This window comes from Tiliqua scincoides, chromosome 5 (assembly GCF_035046505.1).
Source record: "Tiliqua scincoides isolate rTilSci1 chromosome 5, rTilSci1.hap2, whole genome shotgun sequence".
Lineage (NCBI taxonomy): Eukaryota > Metazoa > Chordata > Lepidosauria > Squamata > Scincidae > Tiliqua > Tiliqua scincoides.
In genome coordinates this window covers 136,937,293-136,961,149 of record NC_089825.1, presented here as the reverse complement: position 1 = coordinate 136,961,149, position 23,857 = coordinate 136,937,293, and the positions used below count along the sequence as shown (strand labels likewise).

The window sequence follows — 23,857 nt, the reverse complement described above, 5'->3', positions numbered from 1 at the left end:
TAGCGGCAGTGGTAGGGGGTGGCCCGCTGTGCGCTCTGCCAGCCCCGTGGCTTTCAGCGCTTGGTGGCTTTGCACACCCCACGGTAGCGGGTGCCCTTGGGGGGTCCGTGTGGGGGCCGCAGACGCCTTTGGTCGGCGGCCACCCCACGTTCCTCCTTGGCAGGCCTGATTGGGCGACCGTTGGGGCGCATTTTGGCAGCCATTGGGGGGGTGCCTCGTGGCTGGGTGCCATTTTGTGGGCTCCGCCTTGTGGCCCTCCGCCATTTTGAAATTTTAAAAATAGACTGGCGGCCATTTTGAGGGTTTCAACTGCCCAAAGGGTCATTCATTTTCAGAGTTGGGGGACTTCCAGTTACAGCGGCCTCCAGACACAGCGCGGAGGACCAAGAAACCGTCCTGCTGCAGCGGCACTGTTGGGATCGTCGCCCCCCCTTTTTCGTATCGTATACAGTTAAAAATTAGAACACAGGGGGTGGTGGGCCTCACTTGGGATATTCCTTCACTTGCTTCCAGTGCACCCCCAGGATTTCTGCCAGTTGGGTTTCCAGTTTGAGGGCAGTTATTATGTAGATAGCGCTTTGCCAATGGGGTGTTTAATTTCCTGTTCGGTTTTTGAGGCGTTCAGTACATTTTTGGAATGGACTGTGCGTTTCAGAACTGGGTTACAATCCACTGCCCACTACTTGGATGATTTCCTATTTATGGGACCATCTGGGTCTGGCGTCTGTGCTTGGCTCCTGGGTGACTTTACAGCGCTGTGTGAGCAGCTGGAGGTCCCCCTGGCACACGAGAAGACAGAGGGCCCCCTTAGCAAGCTCACCTTTTTAGGTATCAAGTTGGACTCGGTTACACAGACCAGCCGCCTGCCAAGGGACAAATTAGATAAGCTGATCGGGATGTTGACTAGCACCCTAGGGTCCAGCAAGTTAACATTGAGGGAACTACAAAGTCTGGTGGGGCATCTTAACTTTGCGTGTAAGGTCATTGCCCCCGGCAGGGCCTTTGTGCGTCGTTTATGTGATGCTATGGCGGGGCTTCGGCGCCCATCTCACAGAGTGCGGGTGTCACCTGGTATGAGGGAGGACCTGGAGCTGTGGCTGGAGTTTTTGAAAGATTTCAACGGGATCTCCTTTTGGAGATCTTTACAGTTGATTGAGGCTGAGCTCCAGGTTCATTCTGATGTTGCGGGAGGATTGGGATTTGGAGTGTTTTTTTGAGGACGCTGGTGTGCAGCCCCCTGGCCACAGGTGTGGGTGCAGGAGGAGATCACCAGGGACTTGACATTTTTGGAGCTCTTCCCGATTGTCGTAGCTGTCCACTTGTGGGCTGGGGAGTTTGCCAACTCTTCAGTTCGCTTTTGGTGCGATAATCTGGCCGTGGTCCACATAGTTAACATGCAGACCTCCAAATCCCCCCGGGTTATGAATCTGGTTAGAGTCTTTGTCAAACAGTGTCTTGCTATCAACACTGTTTTCTCAGTCAGTCATGTGCCTGGGATTGAAAATAGCATAGCCGACGCTCTCTCTCGATTTCAGGAGGAGCGCTTTTGGCTAGCCCCCGAGTCCAGGTAGGATCCAGATCCCATGCCCCCATGGCTGTGGGGACTTGGTATGATGAAGCCCAGGAAGCCATCTGGGCATCACTGGCTCCATCCACCCACGCCAGTTATTTGAGTAAGTCCCGTGAATTTGGTGCTTTCTGTAGGTTGGTTGGGGTTCCTGAGCAGGGACCATTTTTGACCCACACTCTTATGCAGTTCATTTTGGGACTGCATAATAGGGGGTTATCCAGCAAATCTATGTCGATTTATCTGGCAGCCATCTCCTTCCAGTCCCAGGCCTGGGGAATTCAGGACGTTACCAAGGATTTTAGGGTGCGTAAGATGGTGGCTGGTTTTGGCCGGCAATTCCCCACAGGCGCCGACAAGCGCCTGCCTATCACGCCCACCATTTTACAGGGGTTGCACATGGAGTTTATTGCCATGTGTTCCTCAACCTACGAGTCACTGTTGTTTAGGGCAGTGACTCTGGTAATGTTTTATGGGGCTTTTCGCCCAGGTGACGTTTTGGTTAGGTCACGGTTTGCCCCCACTGACAGAGTCCTTCAGTGGGGGGGACTGTGTGTTATGGTCTGGAAGTTTATCCCTCCATTTGCGAGTGTCCAAAACGGACCAGTTAGGGCATGGGCAGTGGATTCAGTTGTAACAGGCTCCAAGCTGGTGTCTTTGTCCAGTATCTGTCATGGAACAGTACTGCTTAATGGCTCCTGCAGGAGTGGGCCCATTATTTTGCCACGAGGATCGTTCCCCCCTTTCACTTTACCAGTTTCGGGCCATTTTTAAAAGAGCGCTGTCTCAATTAGGCCTGAGGCCTGAATTGTTTGGGCTGCATTCGTTTAGGATTGGGGCAGCATCCACTGCGGCCAGCATTGGTTTCTCCCCCCAGGGCATCAGGTGCATCGGTAGATGGCGCTCTGGTGCCTTTAAATACTACGTTCATTAAGGTGCCGCAAGGGCTCCGTGTGCAATGCCAGTGGGCGTGTGCATCACCAGGTGGGCGTGATGTGTGCAGTGCCAGGTTGGCACGATGTGTCAGAGTCACATAGGCTCTGTTGGCAGTGCTTAGTGGGCGTGTGCCACGCCGTGTTGGCATGATGTGCCAGAGCCGCGTAGGCTCTGTTGGCAGCGCTTAGTGGGTGTGTGCCGCGCCATTGTTGGTGTGATGTGTAGGTGGGGTGTCCTGTAAGTTAGGTAGGGCGGACCAGGTCACTGACCGTGACTGGCCATGGGGGTAAGCATTAGAGCAGAGGAAGGATTACTCCTTTCTCTTGGCCTGTCCAGTGAGCTTATCTCATGATGTGCTTCTTTTTCCAACAGGTCTGCGAAGGAGCTGCCCAGCCAGGGTCTTGATCTGTGGACACTCCATAGTTTTTTGGGCTTGGAAGCATGCCATGTCATCCAGTTCCAGCTCTCAGCTGGCGCTGGGTGATGTTGTGCACATTGACTGGTTGGCCAAGAGGGGTATGTGTTGGGGTCAATTTTTCCCCGCCTTTTTGGAATACATTGCTATCAACCCCCTGCCACAGGTAATCGTGGTACACTTGGGCAAAAATGACCTGGGTCAGAGGACGTCCATGTCCTTGAGGCTCCAGGCCCGCAAGGATTTTAACTTGTTAGTCTGTCAGTTTCCTGGGATCACTATCCTGTGGTCTGACATGCTGCCTAGGCAAATTTGGCGGTGGGCGAGTTGTGTTAAAAGAATTGACGTAGCACGCAAAAGGGTCAACGCTTACCTGGGCAGGGTCGTCATGGAGCTTGGTGGAGCGGCTATCCATCATCCCAGTATTGGTTTTGAGAAGGCTGCTCTTTACCATGGTGATGGAGTTCACCTTTCACCTATGGGTTATGGGCGCTTTCTTTCAGATTTGCAACAAGGCTTGAAACTCTTTTTGGGTGCAGGGAAGGCCAAGCGCTAGGCTGACCTCCCCTTGTGGCGGTAGAAGTGCGGGGTGGGTAGACAGAAGACCTTCTTGGCATCCAATCTAAGCCAGCAAGGGCAGCGGTGAACCAGAACCGCTCTCAAGATGCTTGACCGGCTTGGAGAGGCAGGCTGGCTAGCCCCTGGTCTGAACTTTGGGGCCTTGCAGGGGTGACCTGAAGGTATAGTAGTTTGGCTGGCTTACCCTTTTCGGGCGACGGTGAAAGGCGGGCTTAATAACAATTGAGCTACGCCTGGAGTCAGGTGGACGCCCTATGAGAATGGGGGACGTAGATGGCTAGGGCCATTTCCCCCATTTAGAACCCCGCACTTAGTTTGGGTATTGTTACCTATTTTGCCTTGTTGCGCTTGTTGTAAGTTAATAAAGTGGCCCATTTAATCCCATACCTGTTGTCGGCTGTATTTATTGGGGAATGCATGGTAATTGGATTTTGTTCCTCTGAAAAGTGTCATGTACATAGAAGCACCATCAAGAGAACAACACTACTAGCTTGCATTCATTGGTATTTTACTGCTACTACCACTGCCACCACCACCATTACTAAAAGTAGCCTGGATAAAACTTAAAGATCTGCACTGGTGGAAAGTGTGTTCATCAGCATCAGGCAGCAGCCTCTAGGGCCTCTAAAATGTTTGAGAACCAGGGGGTAGAATCCAGATTGCTGCCCTCCACGACAGCTTGCACCCCATCTAACCTGGCCTGCCAGCTTCTCTAAGCAGTAGGGTGGACAATGTGGTGACTTTTTTGTCCTTCCACCAGAGATGCTGGAGGTGGGCTGCTGCCGTCCCAATACTCACTCTCAGTGAGCCAGAGTGAGCAGATGAGCAGATATGAGGGGAAGCAAGCAGTTCACTTCACCTTATTGTTAGGCTGGCCTTGATGATGGCATCCCCCCCCCACCTCTCATATACTGGTTGTTTTCAGTTCTTAGACTGAATGACCCCTAACAACCCACCAAAGGACAAGAAGCATCTGAGAACATCTGAACGTGTATCAGTAAAAGAGGCGGTTTGTAAAAAGAAATGAGAACAAGAGAATGAACCACAAAGTAAGAAACTACTTGTGAGAACAGCCCCCAAACTTCTACAGAAAACTGGCAATTTCCTCAAAGCTTAATTTTCTCAATTGCATCGGTATGTAAATACTGCTTGTGTAATTGAATACTGTTGGTAGTGTTTGGCCATGTAAAGAATCCAGTAGTGATTATTATTGCTGACTTTCCAGTTACATACTAAGAGAGTACAGACAGTGAGAGTGAGGGGGGAGAGACTACCAGTATGGGTAATTTCTTTATGCATATGTGAATTGTTTTGTGAGCTATTTTTTTGGTTGAAAAGCAGTAAAGTATATAAAAATTATTCTTAATAAATTCCTCTTTCATTATTATAACTGCCTGTGTTCAAATGCACTTGTTTGCACGCACTCTGTGCAACTCAAGTCATTAACTCATGTCAGAACCAATGGCTATTGATTTTTGCTAAAGATTAGAGGCACAAATATCAATTCACATCACATGCACATTATTTATTTGAGGAAACAATGTACAGTAATAGGGAGGAGAAAGAAAAGATATCACTGTTCTGAATGGTTAAATTAAATGCTTAAAATAACAGTAACAGAGGCCCAGCGGAAGTGTATACCGCAAAGGAAGAAGGGCTTGACTAAGTCCAGGAGGGTTCCCGCATGGCTGACCAGCCAAGTTAGAGAGGCCATAAAGGGCAAGGAAGCTTCCTTCCATAAATGGAAGTTTTGCCCCAATGAGAAGAATAAAAAGGAACATAAATTGTGACAAAAGAAATGTAAGAAGGTGATACGGGAGGCCAAGAGGGACTATTAGGAACACATGGCCAGCAACATTAAGGGGAATAATAAAAGCTTCTTCAAATATGTTAGAAGTAGGAAACCCACCTGAGAAGCGGTTGGCCCTCTGGATGAAGAGGGAGGGAAAGGGGAGATAAGAGGAGACTTAGAGATGGCAGAAAAATTAAATGAGTTCTTTGCATCTGTCTTCACGGCAGACCTTGGGCAGATACTGCTGCCCAAACAGCCCCTCCTGACCAAGGAATTAAGTCAGATAGAGGTTAAAATAGGTGTTTCAGACCTAATTGATACGTTAATGATCAATAAGTCACCTGGCCCTGATGACATCCACCCAAGAGTTAAACTACCTTTCGGTATATCTTTTGGTATACTTAAAATGGTCATTAGGACATAGAACCTGTTGTCAATTTATTTGAATCTGACCAATGCTCTGTGCTCCATTGGAACTGGTTACCCTGAATTCAGTGGGAGCCTGCATGCGGAGGCTGGGGGGAGGGGGAGGCAAAGGCATTTCTGGGTGGAGGAGTGTGGGGGGCAGAACAGGGTGTGACCAGCAGAGGCCTCCTCTACCAAATTCTAACCCCTGTGTCGGCTTGGAAGGTCAACACATGGCTTTTCAAGTCTGCACCAGCAAAATAGCAATGCTTACTTCTCAATCTGGGGTGTCAAACATAAGGCCTGTGGGTCAAATGCAGCCCATTGAAGCAATTTATCCGGCTCCCATTATAATTGGGCTCTCCCAGTGTCACAATTGGGCTCTCTCTTATCTTGAAAATATGAACATGATTTGCGAATTTTCCTTTCAATCATTTGCAGCTAAAGAGTTTCTATGTGAGAACACAGTGCTTTTTTCTGGCCATCATCTGCTTAATAATAATATAATAATAATAATAAACTTTATTTCTATCCCACCCTTCTCCCTAAAGGGACCCAGGGTGGCTTACAGCATATAAAAACAGATTAAAACATAATTTCACAAACAGATAAAAACATATTAAAAACACATTAACAGAAACCATAAAAACAGTAGTCAGATAAAAGTCAGAATAAAAAAGAGCATAAAACAGCAGAGGCATCAGGCCTGTAAACAAGCAACTAAAAGATGTATAAAAGATGTTAAAAAGGCCATGAAGTCAGAAGGCTTGTTTAAACAGCAAGGCCTTCAGGCCTCGCCGAAAAGTCTCAAGAGAGGGAGCCATTCTCAAGTCAAGGGGAAGGGAGTTCCATAATGTTGGTGCCACTACTAAAAAGGCCCTGTTTCTTGCCGCTGCCCCACGTATCTCCTTAGGCGGCGGCACTTGTGAAAAGGCCTTCTCTGATGACCTGAGAGGACGAGCCGGATTGTACGGGAGTAGGCGATCTCTTAGATAGCCTGGCCCAGAGCAGTATAGAGCTTTAAAGGTCAAAACCAGCACCTTGAATTGGGCCCGGAAACGAATGGGCAGCCAATGTAGCCCCCGGAAAAGCGGGCTGACAGAGTCAAACCGCCTAGCTCCAGTGACCACACGAGCCGCCGCATTCTGCACTAATTGCAGTTTCCGAACCGTCTTCAGGGGCAGCCCCACATAAAGTGCGTTACAATAATCTAACCTCGATGTCACCATAGCATGGATCACCGTGGCCAGGTCTGCACGATCCAAGTACGGCCGCAGCTGGCGCACCAGCCGAAGCTGAGCGAAGGCCCCCCTAGCCACAGCCGCCATCTGGGAATCCAGGAGTCCAGGTGGACCCCCAAGCTGCGGACCTGCTCCTTCAGAGGGAGTGCAACCCCATTCAGAGCAAGCCGATAATCCAGCACCTGCATCGTGGATTTCCGAACCACGAGAGCCTCTGTCGTATCCGGATTTAATTTCAGCTTGTTAGCCCCCATCCAGATCCTCACTGCTTCCAGACAGCGCTCCAGGCCCTCAACCGCCACCCTGGAGTCTGGAGGAAAGGAGAGATAAAGCTGGGTGTCATCAGCATATTGATGACACCCCATTCCAAACCCCCGGATGACCTCTCCCAGCGGTTTCATGTAGATATTAAATAGCATGGGGGACAGAATTGAACCCTGTGGTACCCCGCACCTCAAGGGCCAGGGTGTCGAACAGGCATCCCCCAGCACCACCATCTGGGACCGATCTTCCAAGTAGGAGCAGAACCACCGAAAAACAGTGCCTCTAACTCCCAACTCGGCCAATCGGCCCAGAAGGATACCATGGTCGATGGTATCAAAAGCCGCCGAGAGGTCCAGCAGGACCAACAGGGACGCACTCCCCCTGTCCAGTCCCCGGCATAGGTCATCCACCAAGGTGATCAAGGCAATTTCTGTCCCAAAGCCCGGCCTGAAACCAGATTGTAAAGGATCCAGATAATCTACTTCATCCAAGACCCTCTGGAGTTGGGCTGCCACCGCCCGCTCAATTACCTTGCCCAGTTGGGCCGCCACCACCCGCTCAATTACCTTGCCCAGAAACGGGATGTTGGAGACTGGCCGGTAGTTGTTCAACACAGTGGAATCCAGGGAGGGCTTCTTCAGGAGGGGGCGAACCACCACCCGTTTCAAAGCAAGTGGCAACGTCCCCTCCATCAAGCAACAGTTGACCACCCTCCCCGTCCACTCAGCCAGTCCACCCCGGGCAGCTCTTATCAGCCAAGCTGGGCAAGGGTCAAACAGGCAGGCAGACGGCCTCACACTCCAAAGGAGTCTGTCCACATCCTCAGGCTGCACAAGCTGAAAAGAATCCCACAACACTGGACAAGCAGTTGCCAAGGGGACATCATCAGACATTGTCAATGTGGCATCCAAGTCGCAACGAATACGATCAATTTTATCTGCAAAATGTTGTGCAAACACATCACAGCGGCTGACCGTGTATTCCTCCTGGTCCACTGGCGGGGCCTGATGGAAGAGGCCCCGCACCACACGGAACAGCTCTGCCTGACGGCTATCAGCAGACGCAATGGTAGCAGAGGAGAATGATTTCTTCGCTGCTACCACTGCCACAGAGTAGGCTCTATAATGAGCTCTACTCCGTGTCCGATCAGATTCATCATGAGTTTTCTGCCACCGTCGCTCTAGACGCCTGCCCTGCCACTTCATCATTCACAGCTCCTCAGTGAACCAAGGAGCCGCTCCGAATCTGCAACGTGGCAGAGGTCGCTCCGGAGCAATCTCATCCACTGCCCTGGACATTTCCCCGTTCCAGAGGTCAACCAGGGCCTCAGATGAGATGCCAGTCTCGGCAGTGGGAAAATCCCCCAGAGCCCTCAGGAAACCTTCAGGATCGATTAGCCTCTGGGGGCGGACCATAGAAAACGGTGGAGGTAGGAAGTCGCAACCAGCCTAAACCTTACCAGGAAGTGATCTGTCCATGACAACGGAGTGATCTTGATCTCCTCTACATCCAGATCACCGCCCCTGTGCCCAGCTGTAAACACCAGGTCCAACACGTGTCCTGCAGTATGTGTCAGGGCCAAGATCTTCTGGGACAGGCCCATGGTTGTCATGGCAGCCATGAAATCCTGAGCTGCACCTGACGCAGGGGCCTCGGCATGAACATTGAAGTCCCCCAGCACTCACAGGTGGGGGGCCTTCAATGCCACCCCCGAGATCACCCCAGTAAGCTCAGGCAGGGAGACTGTTGGGCAGCAGGGCGGGTGGTACACCAACAGAATCCCTATCCTGTCCAGTCCTATCTACACAACATGCAGGCACTTGAACCCAGCAGACTGCTGGACAGGGCACCTGGTGAGGGAGATGGACTCACGATAGACCATTGCAACTCCCCCTCCCCGTCCCTGCAATCTTGGCTGCTGCAACACCTGGAAGCCTGGTGGACAAAGTTCAGAGAGACTAACGCCTCCCTCCAAGTCCAACCAGGTCTCCGTAATGCATACCAGGTCGGCTTTCTCATCCAGAATCAAATCCCGGATGATACAGGTCTTATTATTCACCGACCTGGCATTCAAAAGCATCAGCTTCAGATCCAGGGACTCACCACCAAGACCACCAGGCATCCGAGAATTGGGGGAGGGACCAGAAGGGGAGATGATCTGCCTACGATTAACTCTCCTTCTCCCGTAACGGCCTGTCCGACCCCCACTGCCATATCTCCCCTGGCCCATCACTCTCTTGATAGTGGCACCCTTCCCTTCCCCTAAGCTCCAGCCTGAGAAAACACACATGTGGCGAGGCCCACCTTCTGAGACTGGCCTGCAGGTGGATCCTCTGCTGTAAAACAACTGTTGCTCCTCTCTCCCTTGCCTCAACAGAAGGGGAGGATATCTGACCCCTGTTACTTGGTCCACTGTCCGAGAAGGCCCAGATCTTTCAGGCACAAGCTCCAGGCTAAGAGCCACGGGCCAAGAGCCCTTTGGCTCTTGCCCTTCAGCTCGCGCCAAAGGCTCGCGCCTCTGGCAAGCCCAGCAAGATGGAAATACATGGGAGAAAAGGAGGAGGAGAGCAATTAGGCAAGCTGGCTTGCAGACTCCACCCCCAGCCAGCCAGTCCCCCAGCTGGGCCTCATGGGCCCTTCCAGAGGCAGCTTCTGGAGAGGCAGCCTCTGGCAAGCCCAGCAGAGATGTAAATACCTGGGAGAAAAGGAGGAGGAGGAGAGCACTTCCTGGAGGAGTAATGAGTAATGATGTCACTTCCTGCTTAATGATGACATTCAGGCCCTCAGCAGGCACCATGTATGCCAACTTCAGCCCTCTGTATGAAACAAGTTTGACACCCTCTTCTAATTGGATATTCTTGGTCTCTTAACCAGTATGCTAGATTCACTTGAGTGACAGGACCATTGTGTCCTCGACCGGATAACCGTGTCCCGGTTCAATCTGTTCCAGTATTGGACATTTGTGTCCTAACATACGTGTATTTATATTAGACATACTTTTTAAATTTAAAAAAGCAAAGGTAGGAGTGAGGGTTAGGGCTGGAATAAGAGACTTAGGATATATGAGGTTTGTTATCCGATTATCGTTTGTTTGTTGCCCATTTATGCAAATGTAAAAAATCAGGACACAAAAAATAGACTTGAATGTCCAGGAATCAGTGGCATCGCTAGGAGGTGCAGGGGGTGCAGGCCGCACTGGGTGACACCACACAGGGGGGTGACACCACACATGGGGTGACACCACTACTAGCCAAAATTTTTAAAATCTTGGTATTTTTGAATAGTACCATCATCTTATATATCGTTAGATGTGTAATTTCATTCGGGATGCAATGAAATAACCGGTGAAGAAATATTTCTATTCTAGATGGCCTCCAGCCCAGCTGCATTCTAATTTGCTCCGCTTTTATTTTCTTTTATCATTTAATATATTATTTAATAAGTTTTAAACCGTACCACTGCTGTTTTAAGATTGTTGTTTTAATAGGTTTTTATTTTTAATTCTTTACGAGCTAGTGCTGCTAGCTAATTAGCTCGTTAACATTTTTCTGGCGAAGTTTCAAGAACATCTGAGTCTCCCTGCTTTTGATATTTTCGTTTCCTCTCTCCTTGAAACTGTGAGTTAACTTGTTGATTTATGAGTATGCAGCAATAGACTTTTAAAACTGATAAGATGAGACGCAAACGACAGCTCTCCCCTGAGATATCAGTCTCGGAAATACAACATGACTCCCAAAAACTATCCAAGCAGTCTAAGCTGGAAAAATATTTTGAACCTGTTGAGAGTCTTCAACCCCAACCTATCTCCCCTCAGAACTGCGTCTGTTTTGATCCACCGGTGGCTATCGACTTTGAAAGTTTTTCACCTCTTACTAAAGGTTTAATTAAGGACTTAATTGACGATCAGAAGACTAAGGCTTCCTCGGTTAATGGGAAAGAGCAACTCTCTTGTTCAACGGATCTGTTGTTGCACCACATACTTAATATAGCAAAAGACGTCAAGCACAACCTTAGCACTTTGGAAAACATTCTTTCCCTCTTAAAGGAACGTTTTTTGGAACCCTTGGCTCATATTACTCATCAGCGGGAAGCAAATTACCAATCTCAAGCGACAGAGTCTCAGCTTTTGGAGAAATTCCCCTCTTCAAAACTAATGTTAAAATCCTCGAGCATAGCTCTCTCAATCATCCATCAACCTGGAGTAATTGTCGACTGGTCTCAACCGTGGATGATTAAGAAACACTTGGCATCAATCCTGAAGATGAATAGCTCTAATATTGATCTATGTAACTATGTGAGACTGCCTTCTGTGCTTCGGCAACAGCGCGTTCTTCTCTATTTCAATACTTGTAGAATTCCAAATCGAATCTTTCTTCAGTCTCAACGGTTTAGAGCGTTGGGAATTTTTCCTCAGAGACATTTCCAAAATATGATTATCCGAAAACTTTTTTCAACTCACCTACAAAATGTATCCTCTCCCTTGGAAAAGTCTATGCATTCAAATGGAAATTCTACATCTACAATAAAAGATTCAGTAACTGTACAAGTTAGCCCAGCTTTACCTAATCATGTTCTTCCTCAAAAAAACCCTCCGTTACCACCTTCTCCTCCTGGTCGTCGAGGACAATCTTCACTACTCACATCTATGACAGACCGGCCTCAGCAAAAATCTCGCAGTCTTCGAAGGATTAAGAACTCCTTAACACGGCGATCAAAGAACCTGTGCCCCTCTCTGTCGATTCCCTTCGTTGGATCTACTGAGTCCTCGAACTGTTCTTCTTTCCCTTCCCTTCCACTAACGCAAACTCCTAAGTCCTATGACCAGTCGAGACTCACTCACTCGACAGCTGTTTCTCTCTGTTCCAATGACCCCCTTTCTCTCTGTCCCTCCTCTTCTCCTATATCAACCCAATTACCCCTTTCTCCTACTAACTTAACAGAAGTGGACCAGCAATCCTTACCCACTGTTACTGGTCCAACTAAGTCTATTAATCAACATCTATTTCCTGTTTGTGTTGTTTCTAAATCCCTTCCCTCTGAACCCTTTGTATTGGTAGACGCTACATCCCAATTCCCTCCTCCTTTAAATTTCGATTTTACCTTTGTAAAGGATCATTCTGATGGTTCTCTCTCCACATCCTCTAAGCACTGACTAGAACCAACTTCCCTAACCCCTTCCTCTTCCACTCTTTTCACTTTGATCTCATGGAACATATCCGGTTGGTCATCTAAAAGCTCAGATAAGGACTTCCACGCTTTTATTAAAAAGTTTAATTTTATTTTATTTCAGGAGACATGGTCGTCGGTCCCATTGTCCCTATATGGGTATACTTCTTTTGTGACCCCAGCATTTAGGAAGAATGCCCTAGGGAGACCTTGTGTGGGACTTTGTTGTTTTGTTAAATCTGGCCTTTCTTGTTTAGTTTCTCAGTTAGATTCGAACTCTTCTTATTTTCAAACTATATTAATTCAGTTTAAAGATATTCAAATTCTTCTTTTTAATGTATATATACCCCCAGCTAAACTTGCCCCATCCGATATTTGGTTAGATCTTGATAACACTATATCCCGTGCTTCTAACTTATATTCTGATGCTTTTATGATTATTTCTGGAGATTTTAATTCTAGAATTGGCCCTTCAAATTCTACACTTGCCCAGCAGATGAACTGGTACTCTGATGACCTTATCCCCCCTTGGTTTCAAACCTCAAGGTCTTCCAAAGATTCTGTAATAAATAGTTTTGCCCCACATCTTATAAGTTTATGTATTTCATTTAACGTCTTTATTCTAAATGGCTCAAAAGGACGTGACATTCCAGGCGATTTTACCCACCTCTCTCCAAGAGGTGCTAGTGTAATAGATTATGTCCTAGTTTCTCCTGCCCTTCTGCCCCTTTTATCAGATTTCTGTGTCTGCACCCGTTCTGAGAGTGATCACTTGCCAGTTGCACTTATTCTTAATATTCCCTTTGATTCCCCTGTCTCTTCTCTTTCTCTCCCCAATCCAAGCCGTCCCTATAGATGGTCACCAGTTGTGGAGCAAGCCCTGTCCCAGTGGACTCAGGCACCTGAAACTAACTCCCAATTGCATTTATTATTTGCCTCTCGGGCCACTACTGATGTGATTGAAGCTTTCCAAGTTATAATCTCTTCTTTGGTAGATCACTTGAGGATGGCTAGCCCAAGTAATCCTCCCCGTTTTACAAAAAACACATGGTTTGACGAGGAGTGTTGGAAATTAAAAAAGCAGGTGCGTACCCTTTTTCTTTTTTTTCGGAATAATCCATCTTTTTACAATTTACAATATTATTTTCAACTACGGACTGCCTGCCGAAAGTATTTCCAGGAAAAACAACATCTTTTTGCCCTTGGGAAGTGGTCCATTCTCCATCAAGCCATTATTTCCAAAAACCATAAAACTTTTTGGGATGCAGTTACTAGGGCAAATCATCCAACCCCTGTCATCTACTCTGATATTCCAGAAACCACGTGGATAGATTATTTTTCCAAAATTTTCTATTCTTCTTCCCTCCCTATTTCTGATATTGATCTCCAAAAAGTCCCTGAATGGCCATCGGTTTCCCCACTGGAAATTAATAAACTCATAACTTCCTTAAAATCAGCCAAAGCCCCCGGCCCAGATTTTATCATCAATGAAATTCTTCTTACTAATCCTGGTTGGTGGGCTGCTCCCTTGGCTTCTCTTTTTACCACGATTAATTCTACAGGTCTATTCCCAGATATCTGGCGCTGTTCATTTCTTCTTCCAATTTTTAAGAAAGGTGACCCCGCTTCTCCGTCAAATTATCGTCCTATAAGTCTTATATCTTGTATAGAGAAGCTTTATGCCAAATTCCTTCTTCAAAAGCTGTCATCCTGGGCCCGTTTGAAAAACCTTCCAGGAGTTGAACAATCAGGTTTTCGCCAGGGTGTTTCTACTCTGGATCATGCCTTTGCACTTTCTTTTTTAGCCCAGAAATATTCCATACATCATAAATCAAATCTATATGTAGCCTTTATCGACCTACAAGGTGCTTTTGACTCGATAAATAGAGCCCTTTTATGGAAAAAGTTATCCAACTGGGGCATTGACCAGAGGCTTCTGTTTTTGTTACAGCAACTTCATTCCCATAATAAATGTCAAATCCGTCTTCCTTTTACCAATATTCTCTCTTCTAGTTTTCCTATCAATAAAGGAGTGAGGCAAGGTTGCGTCCTTGCCCCTCTTCTTTTTAATTTATTCATAGCCGATCTTCCTGCCAGCTTAACCACCACCTCTCATTCCTTTCCTGTAATAAATAAAAAGCCAATTCCGATTCTTCTTTATGCCGATGATACAGTACTTCTCTCACTCACAAAATCCGGTCTTCGTGAGCTCATTTCCAAATTTCAAGTTTATTGTCATTCAAATGATCTTGTAATTAATGTCAACAAAACTAAAATTATGGTTTTTTCCCGCTCCTGGACTCCTTCTATATGGTCAATCAACTCCCAATCTTACATTCAAGTTAAATCTTTTAAATATCTAGGTTTACATTTTCATTATAATTTATCATGGATTCAACATAAAAAGTCAGTTATTTCTTCAACAACTACCCACCTTTTGGCTATAACAAATTTTTATTTTAATGCAGGAAATCAATACATCCCAGCAGCGATTCAAATTTTTAAAGCAAAAATTATTTCTCATTTATTATATGGTATCCCGATATGGATACAGGCAGTTTCTAAGGATTTGGATCATATTGCTTCTTCCTTTTTTAGAAAGATATTAGGTATTCCTAATCTTATACGGTTGTCCACTATTCTGTTAGAACTTGGTTTACACCTTCCCTCCACTTATGCCTGGCTTTTTACCTTTAAGTTTTGGTTAAGGATTCATTTATCTCCTTCCCCTGACTCTTTAATTACAGAATTAATGAGTGATACGTATATCTTTATTTGGTTTAAAATAGTGGAAACTAAACTCCACTCTATTAACCTATCAGTAGAATTACTTGCTGATCTAAACTTATCTCAAGCTTATAAAATTATCAAAGACCACCTTTTTCTAGCTGAATTCAATACTTTAAAAAATTCTCTTAATTTGACCTGTTCCCCCCTTTCCCTAGGTCTTTTTCCGCAACATGTTGTTGCCACTTCAAACTATTTTTTTCACCTCACTAATCCTAGACTGAAGAGAGCCTTCATGCTCGCTAGACTCAACACATTTCCCTCAGCTGTTCATTATGGTCGTTTCATGCGAGTTCCTCGCGAGAAACGATTATGTTTATTCTGTGGGGAGACCCCGGATACTCTTTTACACATTTTGCTTTTTTGTCCCTCTCATGATTCTCATCGTAGGATTTATCTAGAATCCTGGATTTCTAATTTTCCCCCTCAGGTATCACCCCTTCCCCAGTTGTTGGAAGACTCTATTGCTCCCTTGACGTATTCAGTGGCTAGTTTCCTGGCCTATACATTACAAAAAACGCCGGACTTTAGTTCTATAAAATCTTCTTTAAAATCTTTGTAGTCACCTTTTTCCATCTAACACCTGTTTTATTGAAAGGATAAGGTTGTCCCTTCTGGCTCCTTTTCTTTCTAGATCCTATTTCTTTTTTCTCTATTTAGTTTTCCTGAACTAGTCTAGTGGATAACGGTTGTATTGTTCCACTTTGTTGTCAGTTGTTTGCTGTAATATTTATAATGCCAATAAAGGTTAACTAACTAACTATTTCTATTCTATCAAAAGTTTTAGCCTAAAAAACAGAGGGGTGGGGCAATGGTATATCACCACGCCCACTGCCTAAAGCATTGCCCCACCCTTTGCATGGGAGAGGTCCATCATGGGTGTGATGTGCTGCTCTCCCGCACCAGGTGATGTAAACCCTTGTGACGCCACTGCCAGGGATGCCAAGAACTGGGAAGCATTTGGCCAGGACATCATCATCCAGGACGCAGCCCTCCTACTACCACCCACTTTTCTTCACAAGTAGGAAAACATGCTTTTCAAAGTCTTGCAAAAATGTCTTGCTACGGTCTCATAAACATATTTTCTTCCACAATATCAAGATAAGCTATAATTCTGAGGAGGCGATAATGTCCCTTGTGGTTATCAAATTATTCATGATTAAATCTTGTGTTGTTGCCCCCTCTGCAAATTTCCAAGGGGCATCTAGTGGCGACTTGTAAAACTACAGGCTTCAACTACAGGATGCTATTAATATCCACGGTGCAGTTCAGACGATAGACACACTGGATTCTGTTGGTCTGTTCCCTAATTGTTTACACTGTGCCATCTGCACTTCTATTCTGGGGAGCGAGTGGCCATTTATGTCCGCTGTGCTATTCAAGGTTGCACAAATGAAAAGGGGGGAAACAGAGGAATTATTGACGTGTCTTAGATGCTGCAGGGCTGATTTTTTCCCTGCAAGATGATTGTATTCTTGGTGTCAGTGTTTGTGATGCTGCCACAGATTGTGTGTGAGGTTCCTATTGTGAAGTGTGCCATCAGTAACCCTCTTGCTATTCTCCACAAGTATTTCCAGGCAGGAGACCTCATCATTGCTGGCATTCTTTCCCAGATCTACATATTTTCAGATGAGATCACTTTCATGAAACATCCATCACAGGAACTCTCTGATCAACACATGTAAGGGGTGTGTGTGCATTAATTGTATCCTATAAATGTGATGGTAATATCTTCAGGCAAACTGGTTGTAGTTTGGATCTAGTTTCAGAAGGTAGAGAATATTTGGAGATGAACCTTTATCACTTGACTTCCATTGATCCTCACTCTGTCACTGTTGCTGCAGAATGACAGAATGTATATGTGTCTTTTTCTTTTCTGAAAGACTGCCTGTCCCTAGTTTTAGAATAACAATAATGATGATTATCCTCCCTTTTTTTCTTAGACAGCTGGCATCATATGGGTGAAAGGCTTTAACTCTGAATCAAGAAACCCCTGTATGCTGAAAAAACAAATGCTGTGATCTTATTTACGTCCGCTTGTCATGCTCATTGCAGGTTCCTGACTCAGAATTATCAGCACATTCTGGCCTTCGAATTTGCAGTCAAGGAGATCAACGCAAATCCCTTGATTTTACCCAATGCCACTCTGGGCTTCCACCTCTATAACAGCCACTTCATTGAAAGCTGGATCTATCTTGCCTCAGTAGAACTTCTCTTTGGGTGGGGCAGAATTGTGCCTAACTACAAGTGTGGCAGAAAAAGCATTCCTGCGGCTGTCATTGGGGGACCTAACTCTATGATTCCCCTACATATGGCCACCATTCTGTGCATCTACAAGATTCCACAGGTAAGATGTGGAAGTTAGCAAAGCAGATGAAAGCGAGATGAATAAAAGGTTTGTTTTTTGTCTTATGGCTATATCACTGGGAAACCTTTGGGTCAGATGCAATATAAGTAAAGTTCCAAGAGATATGGTCTGTATAATGCACCCTTCAGCGAATATGCTGCCCTCCATTCCTTGGTGTGAATTTGATTCTTGTCTGTTTAGATACAAAGGAACAGCAGAACTGGAAGCACAGCCTAGGAAAGGAATTGGAAAGTGGAGATATGCACCATGTCCTTCCCGCAACCATCTAGGTGTCCAACAAACTTTGGCAGTCTGTCCGTCTTCTAGTATTCTATTGCATGTTGCTAATCCACAGTGTGCAGACTTTGCATCAAAATACCTTCTGAAATTCTGCCTTTATATTTCCATCATATTGATCCAAATAAGTATTATTTTGACTCCTTCTTCTATAATGGCAATTGTCAACATTTTCATCTCCTGGCACACTGGCAAGGTGCTAAAATGATTTAGCATTGGTTTTTTGCCCATTGACAAGACACACCATTCTGTTGGTGATGGGCTCACATTTCCCAATGACCCTACTAATAAATGACCATCTCCCAAAGTCCTGTGGCATGCCTGTGGACACCTCATGGCGCAACAATGTGCCATGGCACAGTGGTTGAAAATCACTGTTTTATATATATATATAAAGACTGACTGAATTGCAAATTGATACTTGATTAGATCTCAGTGGCCAAATGATTGCCCTGAAACCATTTGGCAAGTGCATCAGTATAAACCAAAACCTTTGTGTAGAGTTTATATTGAAAATATATATTCACATCCCCCGTTTCAAATTATCTTTAGTTTCTGTATGGCTGTCCTCCAGTGATGAACGACAACACTCAAGTCTTCTTCCATCAGATGGTCCCTGCCGAAGCCCATCAATATAGAGGGATTCTTCAGTTACTGTTACTTTTTGAGTGGACGTGGATTGGATGGGTTTCTCATAATGAAGATAATACAGAGGTATTTATAGACAATGTGCTTGCTGTGTTTACCCAGAGAGGCATCTGCTTTGACTTCATAACACGATTTCCAGTCACATCATCATCCATTCCCAAAATGGTGAGCGACGGTTTCCAAACAATCAGCACCATTCAGAGAAGCACTGCCAATGTTGTACTTGTGTATGGAGAAATTCAGACCATAATGATCTTGAGGATGCTGAACCACGTTGCAGATTTTGAGGGTATAGCAGCAAAGACCAAGGGTAAAGTCTGGATTATGACAGCCCAGATGGACTTCACATCATTTTCCCTCCAAAGACATTGGGACATTGATTTCCTCCACGGCGCTCTGTCTTTTACCACTCACTCTGAAGAGCTACTTGGATTCCAAAAATTTATTCAGCTCAGAAATCCTGCCTCCCAAAAAGAAGATGGCTTTTTCAGGGAATTCTGGGAAAAGGCATTTGAATGTTCATTCCCCAGCTCTGTCGCAAATCAGGTGGGCAGAGAGATCTGCACTGGAGAGGAGAAGCTGGAGACTCTTCCTGGGACAGTGTTTGAAACCAGCATGACTAGCCACAGCTACAGCCTCTACAATGCTGTCTATGCTGTGGCACATGCTTTGCATTCCATGTACTCGTCAAAATTCAAAAACAGAGCAATGGCATATGGATGGAGAGAGAAGATCCGAAATCATCCACCATGGCAGGTAATGGTGAACAAAAGATTAGTGGATGGGGATATCTCCCACAAGAGGAAAGTCCAGTCTGGCTGTTCAGTCTAGAAAGAAGGTGCCGGGGGGGGGGGCATAATTGAGACATGTGATATTATGCATGGGTTGGAGAGAGTGGATAGAGGGAAGTTCTTGACCATCTCACGCAACTCCAAAACTGGATGGTTGATTGCAAGAGAGGGTTGAAATCTAGAGTCCCCTCCTTTTCAACAGCCACATAGCCATAATGAGGACTAATTCACCCAGTTTTCTCTTCTACTCATGTCTGCATCTTGTTATCCCCCTTCACCTTCCGTCAGCTCAGGGGCAGGAGGCAGGGGAGATGGGACTAAGGCAGTAGTTCTCAAACTGTGGGTCCTGGACCCACCAGTGGGTCATGGCCTACTTTTTGTGGTTCATGAAACCCACAGGACATATTACATTCTGTATTCAAGGGCTGGAGAAGCAGCTGCTGGAGGGGGAGCTCTGATGCCCCATCAGCATCAGGCAGCAGCCTCTAGGCCTCTAAAAGGTTTGAGAACCACTGGACTAAGGGATGGAATCAGATGGGAGGGATGAATGAATTCATCTTTCCTCAGTTCAGCATGTGTTTTACAGAAACCGATTCCAAGTGGATACCCTGAATTGCTTGGAAAAGAAGATAGTTCTGGCAAAATAGGCACACTCCTTCATTTATTAACTCATGCACAAGGCAGCATTTGCTTTGCTTTTCAGGTTCATGTTAGTTCTCTTGTAAACCTGCTCGTAGGGTGTTGTCCTCATTTTCTCTGCTGTGTCTCCTTCTGGAATTGGATTTTGTTCCTCTAAAAAGTGTCGTGTAAATAGAAGCACCATCAACAGAACAACACTACTAGCTTGTATTCATTGGTATTTTACTGCTACTACCACTACCACCACCACCATTACTAAAAGCAGCCTGGATAAAGCTTTTAAAGATCTGCACCAGTGGAAAGTGTCTTCAACCGGTGCAGGCTATCGCAAAAGTGCGTTAAAGCATTTCACGAGATTGCAGGAAACCAGCATGCCAGGAGGAAGGCCAGATCCTTCCTGCACGTGCTGGTAGAGTGATGGAGGCCTGTTGGAGCAGGTAAACCTGGAGCAGGGGACAGAATAGACTGGGGCTTCTGTGAGTTGAACATGGAGGTGGTGAGCGGAACAGTGAGTGGATGGGAGTGGGGGGTGGGCATATTGGGTCCAGGAGGCGGTGGGATTGGTAACAGTGTGCACTGAATCTTGAGCAACTTTCTGGGCCTGATCCACCTGCACAGATCAGTGTGGACTTGCGCTAGCAAATATCACAGAAGCAGGTCTGAATGCGCCCATAGTGGCTGCTGAGACATACCCTGGAGCACAGGGATAAATGTCCTCTTACCCCAAAGAGACCACCAGTGGCCAAAAATTCCCCACAGGATGGTAGTGTAGCCCGTGCCAATGCTGCTACATCACCATGTGGAGATTTAGTTAAGTTCGGGCTCTTCATCCTATCCCTCGATTGTCAAAGATGAACACACGCTTATGAATTAGTATGTCTTCTGCCTCCTTTGAAATTCTTCTTCTGTTGTGGTTCCTTGTAGCTCCACCACTATTTGAGAAACGTCGCCTTTAACACCACTACTGGGAAAAGGATTTCCTTTGATGAAAATGGGGAATTATTAGCTGGATATGATCTTATCAACTGGGTCACATTCCCAAACATGTCTTTTCTGAGAGTCAAAGTTGGAAAAGTAGACCCAGTGACTTCCACAGACAAGGGGCTCACTGTTCATGAGGATGCCATTGTTTGGCCCAGCAGGTTTAACCAGGTGGGGTATTTGAACTTTTCAAGTGTATCTTATAGATTCCTCAATGTTGACTGCTGCCCAGTCACCATTGGTGCCCAGTCACCATTATAGCCGCTGAGGCTTGAGCAGCTGCTGAAGTGAAATTTTTTTTAACGTAGGTCCTGATGCTAAAAAGTGTGGGAACCACTGCCTTAGAACAATACTTTATTAGTTGTGTCAATACCACAGGACTTCTTGCGATAAAAGTGTGGCTGCCAAAAGCAGCCTCTGAGAAGAGCTCCAGATACCAATTTTGTCACATCATCAATATGAATCAATAAACATGTTTTCAATGTTGAAACCTGCAAATGAGACTATGGGTCCAATCCTGAAAGTGCATTGGGAAGGCACACGTCCCTTGCGTTTGCCCGTCAGTGTCACGGAAGTGTCGTAGAGCACTTTTGCACCACCGGGAGAGGAATCCTGTCCTCGTTCCTGGGCAGTCTGTAGCAGTTCCGGGCTGCTAGGATCAGTGGCAGAGATTTGAGTAGCCCCATTAGGGCTGCTGCCGCTGCTTTACCTGGGGTGAGGGAAAGCAATTCCCCTTACCCCAGGCTGAGCCACTTTCAGTCCTAACCCTAACTTGGATGTGGGGCAGGCCCGCCGGCCTACCTGGTCCAGGGCAGGTTATGATGGATCTGTAGGAAACTTAAGGGGCGTTTTGGGTTAGCGTTACTTTAGGATGCCAAGTCTATTATAACAGGAGCAGGAGCTGTAAAGTGATCAATATAGCAACTGACCAAAAAAAGCACCAGGGTGGAAAAGCAAAGCAAATTGTAATGCATTTGTAACAAACATGAAGGAGCAGAAGCAAACTGGAACCACTTGATTGCTGGTTTTGCAGGTGGAGCTGATACGCTTGCGCAGCCCATTCTTGAGACAGTGAAGTCCTCCTGGTTCCCCACCACACAGTAAGGCAGGACTGGTGGGGTGCACTGGTAGTGATTGTGGGGAAGCAGAGCCAGTAGCAGACCATCTTCTTTGAGAGATGTTTATTCCCAAAACACATCTCATGATGCTGAAATATTCCCCACTCCCATTTCCCAGCAGGTATTGCCCCTTTCAGTGTGTAATGACAATTGTCATTCAGGTTTCTTCAGGACAAAGAAGGAAGGGGAGCCTTTTTGCTGCTACGATTGCCTCCCGTGTCCAGAAGGGAAGATTTCAACGCAAGACAGTAAGATAAGTCATGTCAACATCAACATATGTATAGGCAGCATCTCTGTATCTGATTGTCCAAATCAGTAGAGTAGCTAGAAGGGGTGCAACCCTCTAGCTAGACTACTGAAACAAATAAAAATTGCTCAAATTAGAAAGTGTTGTTAACTGGTTGTTACGTCTGATGTCCGATAAGACCATAAAGCACACTGTACCTGCTGAATTTATTCTTCTTACAGCAACGTGCAATGTGTATTTACTCTTTTACTTCACTTGATAAATCAACCGTCCATCAGTCAATATTTTCTGTATTGCTCAATCAATCAATAATAATTTACAATGGACATGGGTGCTGTTACATAAATAATAATCCACAATGTGGAGGTAGTGTTAACTTCAAATATTGCCATCCATGGTTAACTGGAATCAACCAGATCACATCCCACTAAATTGGGGGGAGGAATTGACCCCCATCCCAACGGCAAAAAAATCCTTTCAGTTTCCAATCAGCAGCTTTTATTCCAGATTCTGTATTATGAATGCTTAGTTACAGCAGTGAATTGTGTATGGGGCTGTCATATACTGAAACCAGATCTTGTTTTCCAGACACTGATAGTTGCTTTGAGTGTCCAGAAGATCAGTATTCAAACCCTGGCCAGGATTCCTGCGCTCCAAAAATCATCAGCTTCTTGTCTTATGGGGATCCTTTGGGAATTGGCTTGGCCATTTCAGCAATTTTCTTTTCTTTCATCACAGCTTCTGTGATGGGCATCTTTATGAAGAACAAAGACACTCCCATTGTCAAAGCCAACAACCGGAACCTCACCTACGCTCTCCTCATCTCTCTCTTGCTCTCCTTCCTTTGTGTTTTGATCTTCATGGGACAGCCTGGGAAGACAGCATGTCTCCTTCGACAAACTGGTTTTAGCATCATCTTCACAGTGGCTGTTTCCTGTATATTGGCCAAGACCACCATTGTCATTTTAGCTTTCATGGCTACCAAGCCAGGCTCGAGGGTGAGGAAATGGGTGGGGAATCAACTGGCCAGCTCAATGGTTCTTTCCTGCTCCCTTTTTCAAGCCACACTTTGTACTGTGTGGCTCTCAACATCCCCTCCATTCCCAGATGCTGACATGCACTCAATCACTAAAGAAATTGTCCTGGAATGTAATGAAGGTTCAGCTCTCATGTTTTACTGTGTCTTGGGCTTTATGGGCTTCCTGGCCATTGTCAGCTTCACTGTGGCTTTCCTAGCCAGGAAGTTACCAGATACTTTCAATGAAGCCAAGTTCATCACCTTCAGCATGTTGGTCTTTTGCAGTGTTTGGTTGTCCTTTGTTCCCTCCTACTTGAGCACCAAGGGGAAGTACATGGTGGCTGTGGAGATCTTCTCCATCTTGGCTTCCAGTGCTGGCTTATTGAGTTGCATCTTTTTCCCCAAATGTTTTATTATTTTGATGTATCCTGAGCTGAATATCAGAGAGCATCTAATAAAGAGAACACATTAAAGAATCTTAGTTCAAACGTCTCTGGGCCTTGCACTGATGGAACCTCTGATGGAATAATCATCTAACACATGTTTGTTAAGTCATCCTTATATTCCATGGCAGTTGGTACCAAATGGACAGACACTGGCATATTTTGACTTGGGAAAT

At 45.9% G+C, this 23,857-nt stretch overlaps 1 protein-coding gene across 1 annotated transcript; it reads left to right on the top strand.

Annotated features, from left to right (window-relative positions):
• Positions 1-1,882: 1,882 nt before the first annotated feature.
• On the top strand, positions 1,883-23,710 carry LOC136653779 (vomeronasal type-2 receptor 26-like). The gene is made up of 6 exons (XM_066630659.1): positions 1,883-2,029; positions 16,721-16,833; positions 17,208-17,499; positions 18,991-19,200; positions 22,095-22,221; positions 22,809-23,710. Exons 1-6 carry the CDS (start codon positions 1,883-1,885, stop codon positions 23,708-23,710), a joined length of 1,791 nt encoding a protein of 596 aa, XP_066486756.1.
• Positions 23,711-23,857: the final 147 nt, after the last annotated feature.

Coding starts and splice junctions, on each gene's coding strand:
- LOC136653779 (XM_066630659.1), top strand. CDS start 1,883: ATGGTGGCTGGTTTTGGCCGGCAATTCCCCACAGGCGCCGACAAGCGC. Junction 16,834..17,207: donor GAACTCTCTGATCAACACAT/GTAAGGGGTGTG, acceptor TGCTCATTGCAG/GTTCCTGACTCAGAATTATC. Junction 19,201..22,094: donor GAAATCATCCACCATGGCAG/GTAATGGTGAAC, acceptor ATTTCCCAGCAG/GTATTGCCCCTTTCAGTGTG.